A 12,042-nucleotide genomic window follows, 5' to 3' on the forward strand; every position below is an offset into this window, starting at 1 on the left:
CAAAAAAAATAAAAAAATAAAAAGTCTAAATGAGTCAGTGGGATTTGTAGTGCGGAAGGGGTAGAAAACCGTGTGTTTATTTCTTACGAACATGACTACTTGAAGTCTGGAATGACTGCTGTTGAACAACATAGGACCTGTTACTAAATATGCATAAATACATAAAAATGTATTGTCTGCATGTTTTTTCAAAATTTGAGTATATATTTACAAAGAATGGGCTACATTATACTTATGTCCGCTTAAAGGGCAGTAACTGCAGTAACCATTTTACATGTTAAATATGTACAGATTACTTCCCTTCAATCCTCACCGGCCTAATGATTGACGTCTACGATGCATGACCTTATTTTTGGGTTTTAATCAAAAGTGTTATGTTGTTATTCATTACGACCTTTTTGTCTAAATGACTACATACGTTACGTTATAATTATCATTTATGAATGATTTCGAAATAAATCTTAAGCCAATATAATTATTTGCCTCAATGGTCTAGATTATTGCTCGCGAGTTGGTTTACCACGGAGCACGGAGACCCGATAACCTCGTCAGTGATATTCTAGCTGTTGATAGTTCATTACACAATAAAGTATTTTGAAAATGCGGAAAAAATGGTTTTCAATGGAATAACATTTGAACACTTCCGGAATAAGAACGCTTCATTGTAGGCATAATAACACACATCTTGAATCAAACTGTATCGTCTTTGCTATTGTAAACCACTGATTTCTTTAAACTTGATAAAAAAGCATGCACCCCTGCACTATTCTGAGAAAATTTGACTAACTTTAGAAAACGCATTCACTATAATGAAACATAAAGGTTGAGATATAACTTGAGCTTTATATTTTTGAAAATCATGCAAATATTTGACTCCTTGCCCTCGAGTTGACATAAATTCACGTTATGCCAAACCCCCTCTGGAATATATATATAGCTATATATTGACACCCCGCTGGTAAATTATTCTGGATCCGCACCTGTATAGAGTGATTTAAATAAGGAATGCAACGTTTACTAAATCATGTAAATTATAGGTATGTATGATGTTTTACTTATAGCCACGTTAGCTTCTTATGATATAGAAAATAACCCCATGACGTCATTCGCATCCTAGATGTTCACTTGTTTATTCATGGTATATAGTCTGTTTCTAATATGTGAAAAATACATAAATACAATTATATGTTAAGTTTATTAATTCGCAATCATTATTATTCGTTTAACAGCACATCATTTTATTTAATCTTACATTAAATCTGCTTTTTCATACCTCTTGCACTCCCGAATTTAGGAACGCTACATACTAAGTAGTATCATGTTTTAAACACGTGGTGTAGCGTATTGAAACGGATTGTATAAAAAAGTATGTTAGAAGGTCAAGTCAATAAAGAAAATGGGTAGCATTTTTATGCGGTACTTATAACTAGTAGTCTAGTACACGCGCAAGGATGGGAGGAGTCTAGTTGCTCAAGTTATTATAATGGTAACCATGGTTTTGGCTTTATTACTGCTAGCACATTTGTGTAGTCAAAATATTTCGCCATGTTAAAAAGCTAGATTCCAATACATTTTTTGTTCTGGGTCAGACTCTCGCATGATATTGCTCACACAAGTTAGCGCATACAGACAACATCTTTGTGTTAATTAAGTCTGTTTAGATTGATTTTCTGCTGTATTTGTTTACATTACAGATCGATTTGAAATATTAATTTTGTGCCTACATTGCTTTTAAAGAGATTGTTTTAAATAGTGTATAGATTGTTAAACATGTTTTAATACATCTTTATTTTATCATTTTAATTATTTTCGTGACGTGCAGGTTGGAAAATAGTTTATGCAGAATTTACTTTAGGTCGATAAGGTTGGAAGTTGTAAGCTTACTGTCTGTTCCTGGATTTCAATTAAGCAATGAGTGCAAAGTTTCTTGCTCAAGGAAACAACGGCTTACCCCTGACAGGGTTTCAACCCAATGCAGAATACAATTTTATATATATAAGTCTATAACATAATACTAGCCACATGACCACGCCACCACTAGTTTACACATAAACATGATTAATATAAAATCTTGACGATTATTAAATCCCCTGCCGTGTTCGTTTCCTTGAACTCTCCAGTACTGGTGAAATACTAAGTATGAGGAACCGTGGTCGTCACCACTATATCGGTCGCATCATGATCCCTGTGCTGAAAGGCAGACAGAGGTCATCACAAGGACGTCGTTCTCCTATTTTTGTTTTGATTCAGAATAGATTAATAAAATTGCATAATTCGCAGAATGAACAACGCGAGGTAACTTAAGTATTATAAGTGATGAGCCAGGCACTTTCATCATTAGCTCGTAGTGTCTCATTTTAACAGGATGGACATGGTAGCTTTAAGATTATCATGTTCTTTACTTGTAAAATTATATATGAAACGTACACGTTGTGCAAAATACGCTGTTTTTATATATTTTGCAAGTTAATGCTAGAGTTCATAGTTTCCGGATCAGTGACCGGTCGGACTGGTTGTCGAAACTTCTAGCGTACTGAGTGATACAGAAATGGAAATACAAATACCCACCGTGACCCCCTGGACTGTCACTCATTGGAAATAATAATAATAATAAAAATAATAATAATAGTAATAATAATAATAAGGAGAAAATTAAGGAGAAGAAGAAGAAGAAGAAAAAGAGGAAGAGGAATAATTTAAGGTCCTGTTCAGAAGAAGAATTAGAATTTTAATGATTACAATTAGTTTAATTAACATAGTAACTTATTAAGGACAAATAGTGATAAACACATACGTTGTACTAATCTTAATGTATAATTGGCATAATATTTTTGGAAAAGAATTGAAAGAAGGCGAATTTGGTTTTTAATTATTACAATTTTAATCACCATCATCATCATCAAGATCGTCATAATTATCATCATCATCAAAGTGTTAAAAATGCTAGATCTACTGGTATCGTTAAAATCATCAATGAACTATATTTTAATTTATCCTGTCACTTGTATCAATTTCGGCCCGATAACAAGGTGCCGTATATTTTTACTGATCTACGGCACTTGATCACGTGGTATGCATGTTTGCCGGACTACTTTTCAAGAAAAAATATAAAAACTGTCGTTAAATCTTCTGTGTGTAGAATAACGAATTTTGGAAACGTTGATAAAACTTTGTTTATTTCATTTCACTCTTTAATTTTTCAAGCGAAATAAAAATCATTAAAGTGAAATAAATGTAAAACTTAACTCGTTTGCGACATTAAAATAGCGTACTTGATTTGATTGTTTTGCACGTGCTGTTTGGCGCTACATTGTGACGTCACGTAAACAACACTTTAAACGTCTGTACAGCGTTAACGACTGAATAAAAGATATTGATGTTCGAATTCATTTTCTTAGTTAGACCATTTTCTTTCATTCTAGATAGTTTTCACAACAAAATTCGACAAAAAATTGTTTTTATTTATTACATTTTTCAAACAAAATGGCGCCCTCAATGTGAAAATATACAGCGAGATAATAAGAACGGCGAGTGCATTGTTGTAGAAGAATGCACGCTTCGGGCCTTCTTCGTTTATATAGAAACATTTTCGATAGTATTTTGCCTAATAAAATTCTTTAAAAAAAAAAACGGTGACAGGATGTTGTAGTTGAAATTGTCCTACCAAATGTTTAACGAAATCACTAGTTTATTAGCCTCTGTTTGGTTCTGTCATGAAAATCTGAACGATCACGCCAATACGACCGTTACTCAAAAATCCATTTGCAATTTCCTTTATCCTAGACATTTTCATTATCTCTTGACTACATGTAAGGCTCGAAAAGATAGAACAGTTAGAAAAGGATCCACTTATCAACACTGTATGGTTCTCTCCCATAGGCTGTCTATTTACAACGACAACACGCCCTTTAAATGAACACACTACCTCTTTATTTATACATCTTATCTCAATTCCAAGGTAGAATTTGTTTTTTGCTGTTGATTTTTCTGAAACGACAACTACAAGAGGAACATTCCAAACAGTAACCTGTCTTTCCGTCCTTACTCTTTCACTTCCCATATCAACGTCAAATATAGCTATACATTCCCTCCATTGGCTTTCATATCCAAGTGTGATTGTTTTATTCGTTTTTACATCCGCAGACAGGTATTGTTTTAAGATAACCAATTGTCTTTCCTGTTCGGTGTTCGCAGCTTTGAGAGTTGCAGTATTCTCAGTTGCTTCTCTTGATATATCATCAATTAACAGTTTTTGTTTATTCACTGTTTCCCTCAATTTCTTATTCAATTGTTCCAGGATTTCTTTTGCCGCTTCTGCTGGAGGTTGACAATTTTGAAAGGCCTCATCAATTTCTTTTTCAGATTTTGTGCATGTTATTTTCACGCAAAGTTTACGCAAGTCAACGAGGTTGTAAAGACATGCTGTATGCAATAAACCGAATATTTTTTCAACTTGTATTTCGTCTCCTATATTCTCAATAATGGCTTGTTCACATCTTGGTTTTAACTTCACAACTTGATATTCTTCGATAAGGGGTAAAATAGTCACAGCACTTTCCATAGTGATATTTGTTGGTATGTTATTCGGATAGATACACCGAAGAAATTCAATGACGTCACGGTACCGTTTCCCAGGCAGCTCTAACTCTTCGCACTGACTTTCCTTGAAGTCGGATTGGAACATCGTATCAAAGACAGGCGACGCAAGAGATAAGATGGCCTTATTAACATACAAGCGTTTTCCTTCAACAAGCAAAATAAAATCGGTTCTCCATGACTTTTCCGTGAAACCGAAAGTAGGTTCTTCAATATCACATTTTTCATCAATAGTCATGGCTGGATCATCATCAGAATGTGTTATATCGGTATTTTCTTGCACTGTTTCAATATTATTTTGAATATCTTGTAAACTATCCATTCTTCGAACAATTTAATCAGATAATAAATATGATAAGGAAAACTTCCTTTTCAGTAGTATAAATGGTGTATGCTAATAAAAGGGCGACAAATCTTCAGCTCTGTATTATCGGCGCAACGCTATTATCGAGTTTGTCATGTGCGGTCATGCATACAGTGAAGTTAAAAATCTTTGAATTCGTTTAATAAAAATGTAATGATTAGTTGAACGAGTTCTGCTTCACACAAAAAAATATTAAAAATAGCATCAATGAAATTCAATGCAGGCATACGGGAAACGTCATGACGCCGTTAATACGGAGTCCCATGCTACCTTTAAAATGGGAAAACGCTGGTAAAAACATATTAATTTTGTACTTTGAATTATTTTCGTGTCTTCACATTTCCTCGTTTAATCTTAGAATGAAGTGGTTTCATTAAGGTACATGTAATTTTCGCAAATGTACTGAAAGGGCGAATATAAGTGTAAATTGCATGAAATATACGCTTCAAACAGCAAGGGCAAAAATAACTGTTAATTCCATAGATTATACGCTCCTTCGCAGATCAATGAATACACCAACGAAAGTGAACGATAGTGAAACATCCGGCCGATACGCAAGAGAGTACATGAAATACTGACATAACAATATATGATTTGAAATGACTTCAAGGAAATGTACTCTCTTACGGAAAAATAACTCTAGTGTGGTGACTGATTTGTGCCATATGCTATTTTGCTGCACTGGTCGCCGGTCCAAAACACGAAAATACCATAAAGTGATCATTGTTGCATTGTTTGCAATTCTTATCTTGTGTAATATCGAGGCTTTTTAATATGGTGTCAATCGTTTATACCGGTTTTATATATAAAGTGCAAACGTATCAACAAGCACTGGCGTCTATTTGCATAAAAAATAAAAACAGTAAATTTGATAGTTTTCACAACCATATGGTCTTGACAAATTTTGAATATAATTTCTATGTACATGAGTGTACATGAATATTGTACATAAACAGAATATAATGACATGGAACAAAACATTTGACAGCTAATTTTAGTAGTTTTGGTGATATTTTACGTCATGCCTAAATCGCATTTAATGAAAATACCAACAAATATCATGTAATCATTTTAATCACAATATAAGCAAGAACCTTACAATCAACTGATAGCAAATATATAGCTTTAAAGGTGACGTACTAGACAGAAAATTTTCTTCTTAACATATATTAAATACTAAAAAATGTTTAACGAAATCACTAGTTTGTCAACCCCTGTTTGGTTCCGTCATGAAAATCTGAACTATCAACCCGATACGACCGTTACTCAAAAATCCATTTGCAATTTCCTTTATCCTATACATTTTTATTATTTCCTGACTAAATCGACGGCTTGAAGATGTATATGATAGTGATGGAAATGATCCACTCATGAACATTGTATGGTTCTCTCCTTTAGGTTGTCTATTTACAACGACAACACGCCCTTTAAATGAACACACAACCTTTTTATATGTACAGGTTATCTCAATTCTAAGATAGGATTCGTTTTTAGCTGTTGATTTTTCTGAAACGACAACTACAAGAGGAACATTCCAAACAGTAACTTGGCTTTCCGTCCTTATATTTTCTTTTTCTGTATCAACGTCAAATATACCTGTACATTCCCTCCATTGGCTTTCATTTCCAAGTGTGATTGTTTTATTCGTTTTCACATCCCCGGACAGATATTGTTTCAAGATAACCAGTTGTCTTTCCTGCTCGGTATTCTCAGCTTTAAGAGTTTTAGTATTCTCAGATGCTTCTCTTGATATATCATCAATTAACAGTTTTTGTTTATTCACAGTTTCCATCAATTTCTTATTCAATTCTTCCAGGATTTCTTTTGCCGCTTCCGCTGGAGGTTGACAATTTTCCAAAGCCTTATAAATTTCTTTTTCAGATTTTGTGCATGTTATTTTCACGCAACGTTTACGCAGGTTAACGAGGTTGTAAAGACATGCTATATGCAGCAAATCGAATATTTTTTCAATTTGTATTTCGTCGCCTATATTCTCAATAATGGCTTGCTCACATCTTGGTTTTAACTGAAGAACTTGATATTCTTCGATAAGGGGTAAAATAGTCACAGCACATTCCATAGTGATATTTGTTGGTACGTTATTCGGATATACACACCGAAGAAATTCTATCACGTCACGGTACCGTTTCCAAGGCAACTCTAACTCTTCGCACTGACTTTCCTTGAAGTCGGATTGGAACATCGTATCAAAGACAGGCGACGCAAGAGATAAGATAGCCTTATTTACATACAAGCGTTTTCCTTCAACAAGCAAAATAAAATCCGTTCTCCATGACTTTTCCGTGAAACCGTATGTAGGTTCTTCAATATCACATTTTTCAACAGTCATGGCTTGAACTTCATCAGAATGTGTTATATCGCTATTTTCTTGCACTGTTTCTATATCATTTGGAATATTTTGTAAACTATCCATTCCTCGAACAATTAAATCAGACAAATAATATGATAACTAAAAGTTCCTTTTTTTGCAGTATAAATGGTGTATGCAAATAAAAGGGCGACAAATCTTGAGGAACTATAGTGATATATCCTAACTCTGTGTTATCGGCGACGCTCTCTCAGTATTTTGTTATGTGCAGCCATGCATACAGTGCAGTGCAGCCATGCATACAGTGCAGTTAAAAATCTTTGAATTCATTCAATAAAAAAATTTAATGATTAGTTGAATGTGTTCTGCTTCACACACAATATAAATACTAAAATCATCTGATTTATTCAATGAAATTCAAGGCATATAAGAAATGAAATAATCTCCACTGTTACAAACTAAAAACTACACATAGCCATAATCATCTTATACTGTTTGTGTTAACTCAGGTCGACCTTTTATAATTACGCAGTTTGGTGTATTGTGTAATATAACTAACTACACGCGATAATGCAACAGTGCATGACTGATACGGATTTTGTTTTGTCCCATTGCTTGTAGTATTATATTGTTTAACAATTCCTATCAATGTTTCATTAAAACCTATTAAAATAACAGGAACAGTTTAAAGCAAAGGTTAAAATATTGGGCATGGCAGTCGTATTTCGATTACGCATTTGTTTGGTATAATTTCTTTTTAGATCAGTCTTGGTTTTTGTTGTTGTTGTTTTTGTTTTTTTGTTGTTTTTTTTTTAATTTAAAAATACAGCTAGGACAGGTATTTTGGCCTGTGCGAACGCAAGACTCTATCGGGACTGTTTATATACATGTAGTCGTACATCAGTCGCAGTCCTGCTTACTACGGTGTAACCATGACTTTATTAACTTACTTTCATAAAGTGCCCTAATTCATACCCAGCAGGCACTCGACGTTGTTTCAACGTTGAAACAACGTTGAAAAATGGTCGTGACGTTGTTCAACCAATATTCAACTATGGACGACCATACGGATATATTGCCAATGTATATACGACGTTGATTCAACGTTGTTTATGGTCGAAGTTTTACATTTAGTTTAATCATTATATAAACCTTTATACCACTAATTTTGTGTTATTATAATATTCCTTTATTGAATTAGTCTGTAAGTGATTTTTGTCAGGAAAATTTGCGTTACAATCTTTTTCCGTATATTCAAAATTAGCGCTTAAACAAATAAAGTTGGAAATAATTTTTCACTTTATATTAACGCTTTAAATGTTAGTTAATATGTTTTGTTGTTTGTTGTTTTATTTTTTAGTTCTTTATGAATAATATTAATTAATAAATTGATATTAGTCAAAACCCCGTTTATAAAATAACGCTGGTCAGGGGAAGTAATTGTTGCGGTCTATGATTATCGTTCGTGCAAATGGTGGCGCTGTTTGGAAAATTTGAAAACAACACGATTGGCAATTTATTTGGATTTCGAAGGTATTACCGTAATGTTTTACTAAAGTTTACTGATTATTTTCTAAAATATTATTATTTATTCTTAAAATTCTACTTTAATTTAATTTATGAAATAAAAGAGAGATGAAAACACATGATTGAGTTGATATGACACGTTTTCGCGACCTAATTGAATGATTTGTGTTCGGTAGGCCTTGATTGTAAACACGAAGTTATTGATGTCCTTGGCAATTTATGATTTTACAAATCTTGTCTTTCTTTAATTTATTTTTCATATTATTAAACATTTGTCTGTACTATATCCTAATTAGAATTTAATCAATTATAAAATTAAAACCTATTAAGTAGTTCGGCCCACATAATTTACGCCCCAAGACAATATATATAACTATGTCTATGTTTATATTTTAGTGATAGTATAATACAGTGTTAATTAGTTTGAAAAAAATACATTTTTATTAAGTTAAATAACAAAGTTGAGTGTTAAACTTTAAAGTTGAATAGTCGTAAATTTATAGGGAATAATAAATCTATTTCTATTTTATTATATATTATTTTATATTCTAGATCCTGGTCCTGGCTGAAATTTAGAGTATTGCAGCTGTAGTCTGTATACCATACACTCAACATGAAAAGGACTGTCAGGTTTGTTAAATTGAAATTAATTCTTATTAATTTATATTTTTGAATTTATTTACAATACAAAGTATAAATTTTTCAACTACTGGATATTTATCTTGTCTTAAAATATATTATTTTCTGAATATTCCTGTAACATTATTAATATAAAATTTACATGTTTGTTGATTTCAGGATGCTGCATAGAATGGTCTTAGCTAGAGCCTAGAATGTTAATTTCTTGGGAATAGGCTGCAAGCAACTGACGGGGAGCAGTTTTTCTTACCAATCATAGGTGAGACTTTTAAATAGCTTCTTTTTAAAAAGATTTTGTTGTCTTATATACAGTATTTGCTGTCAATATGAAACTTGGCTATGTTTCAATTTCTATGCTGTTTTATGATGTAAATCTTAGAGAAAAGCATTTTAAGAGAAAAACAAATCTATAAGTTGAGTGATTATATGTATAATTTGAGATTGACCAAGTCAACAACTTCTTATTTTTATTTGCAGAAGCAGTAATAGACAGCCAAAGAAGTACTCAAACACCTGACATACCCAGAAAGATCTAGAAGAAAAGATGGTAACAGATTGTAGCTTAATTGTAAAACTATTAAAATGAATTTAAGCTGCACTTGAACTGTATTTTTTAAATAAAATATCTGAAGTATTTAATATTGTCTTGATATTTTGTTAAACTTGGTAACTTTGCTTTATATCCAAAAATTAAAGTATGGTGGGTTTTCAACGTTTAAATGACATTGAAACTTCAACGTTGTACCAACGTTGAAGCTGCAACGTTGTATCAACGTTGAAATTTCAACGTTGTTTCAACTTTCAAATCCGAATATAAATCCAACCTTATTTCAACGTTGAAATCTGACCATAATTCAACGTTGAAACAACGTTGATGTGCCTGCTGGGTAACGTCTGCCTATGTTTCATTATATCCGATGTTTCATTATGAAAACCAATGAAGGTCAATTACAATTATCGCATAGTTTCGATTTTTTCTTTGTTCTTACATATGCATAATATACAGGAAATTCAATATGGATTTGAAACCTGTATTGATATATAACAGTGCAGTTTTTTCTTGTTTTATATAGAAGAAAAAAAAATCAACTGACATTATATAACAGTTGAGGTTTGTTTTTGCGTCTGTTATATAGCAGTGTCGTTTTTTTACAGAGGTTGTAATTTGGCAGGGGTATAACACATTTCCAGAAACAAAAAGGAAAGGACACAAGAAAGGGAAAAGGACTGAACAAAGTATCCTTTTTTTTGCAGATTTCTGTCACAAAAAATATGAAATTGCGATATAACAAATATGATAAAATTATGAAACTCGATGCCGCCCCAGTCAGTGTTGAATATCCTCGTAACTAACTCGTTTCAGAAACACCCCTCGATGCCGCCCCAGCCAGTGTTAAATATCCTCGCGACTAACTCGTTTCAGAAACCACCCCTCGATGCCGCCCCAGTCAGTGTTGAATATCCTCGTAACTAACTCGTTTCAGAAACACCCCTCGATGCCGCCCCAGCCAGTGTTGAATAATCCTCGTAACTAACTCGTTTCAGAAACACCCCTCGATGCCGCCCCAGTCAGTGTTGAATATCCTCGTAACTAACTCGTTTCAGATACACCCCTCGATGCCGCCCACCTAGTGTTAAATATTCTCGTAACTAACTCGTTTCAGAAACATCCCTCGATGCCGCCCCAGCCAGTGTTAAAATATCCTCGTAACTAACTCGTTTCAGAAACACCCCTCGATGCCGCCCCAGCCAGTTTTAAATATCCTCGTAACTAACTCGTTTCAGAAACACCCCTCGATGCCGCCCCAGTCAGTGTTAAATATCCTCGTAACTAAACTCGTTTCAGAAAACACACCTCGATGCCGCCCCAGCCAGTGTTAAATATCCTCGTAACTAACTCGTTTCAGAAACTCCCCTCGATGCCGCCCCAGCCAGTTTTAAATATCCTCGTAACTAACTCGTTTCAGAAACACCCCTCGTTGCCGCCCCAGTCAGTGTTAAATATCCTCGTAACTAACTCGTTTCAGAAACACCCCTCGATGCCGCCAAGCCAGTGTTAAATATCCTCGTAACTAACTCGTTTCAGAAACACCCCTCGATGCCGCCCCAGCCAGTGTTAAATATCCTCGTCAGAAACATCCCTCGATGCCGCCCAGCCAGTGTTAAATATCCTCGTAACTAGCTCGTTTCATACATACGATAACTAACATATTGTGTGTACAGTACTCGTAACTTACTCATTTCATATAGACTATAACTATTACATATTGTTTGTATGTGCGATGTTTTATTCACGAAAACATATTTAAACGCGTTCCATAATTATTAAATTAACTTTTTTGTAATTATGGTTACTTGCGGTTTTTTCCTGATTAAGCATTAAATTTCCATCGATGTCCTAGAAATGTTAAACCTCGCACCTCCCGCAATTTGATTAACTTATTATATAAGAAAAAAACCCGGTACGTCCCAATTACTCCTAAGATGTTCACCCCTTTGTGTTGGTAAACGGTATAGTCCGTTTTTAGATTCTATATAACTTTATGTATTCGCAATAATTCTCATGGTTTAATGTTAACTTGAATGC

At 33.6% G+C, this 12,042-nt stretch overlaps 2 protein-coding genes and 1 long non-coding RNA gene across 3 annotated transcripts; 1 reads left to right on the forward strand and 2 right to left on the reverse strand.

Moving 5' to 3' along the window:
* Nucleotides 1–2,987: 2,987 nt before the first annotated feature.
* Nucleotides 2,988–4,978, reverse strand: LOC132733201 (uncharacterized). Its single transcript, XM_060719800.1, has one exon. It carries the CDS (start codon nt 4,916–4,918, stop codon nt 3,692–3,694), a length of 1,227 nt encoding a protein of 408 aa, XP_060575783.1. The 5' UTR covers nt 4,919–4,978; the 3' UTR covers nt 2,988–3,691.
* Nucleotides 4,979–6,016: 1,038 nt separating this feature from the next.
* LOC132733200 (uncharacterized) lies at nt 6,017–7,649 on the reverse strand. The gene has a single exon (XM_060719799.1). It carries the CDS (start codon nt 7,392–7,394, stop codon nt 6,168–6,170), a length of 1,227 nt encoding a protein of 408 aa, XP_060575782.1. The 5' UTR covers nt 7,395–7,649; the 3' UTR covers nt 6,017–6,167.
* A 652-nt stretch (nt 7,650–8,301) lies between these two features.
* Nucleotides 8,302–10,024, forward strand: LOC132733207 (uncharacterized). Its single transcript, XR_009626142.1, has 4 exons — nt 8,302–8,822; nt 9,369–9,446; nt 9,615–9,714; nt 9,933–10,024. It is a non-coding gene; the product is annotated as an uncharacterized LOC132733207 (long non-coding RNA).
* Nucleotides 10,025–12,042: the final 2,018 nt, after the last annotated feature.

Source organism: Ruditapes philippinarum, unplaced genomic scaffold (genome assembly GCF_026571515.1).
Source record: "Ruditapes philippinarum isolate M1 unplaced genomic scaffold, ASM2657151v2 ctg3712_1_1_1_1, whole genome shotgun sequence".
In the NCBI taxonomy this organism is placed as follows: Eukaryota; Metazoa; Mollusca; class Bivalvia; order Venerida; family Veneridae; genus Ruditapes; species Ruditapes philippinarum.

Excerpts from the sequence above, each read along its gene's own strand:
- LOC132733201 (XM_060719800.1), bottom strand. The coding sequence starts at position 4,918 with ATGGATAGTTTACAAGATATTCAAAATAATATTGAAACAGTGCAAGAA.
- LOC132733200 (XM_060719799.1), bottom strand. The coding sequence starts at position 7,394 with ATGGATAGTTTACAAAATATTCCAAATGATATAGAAACAGTGCAAGAA.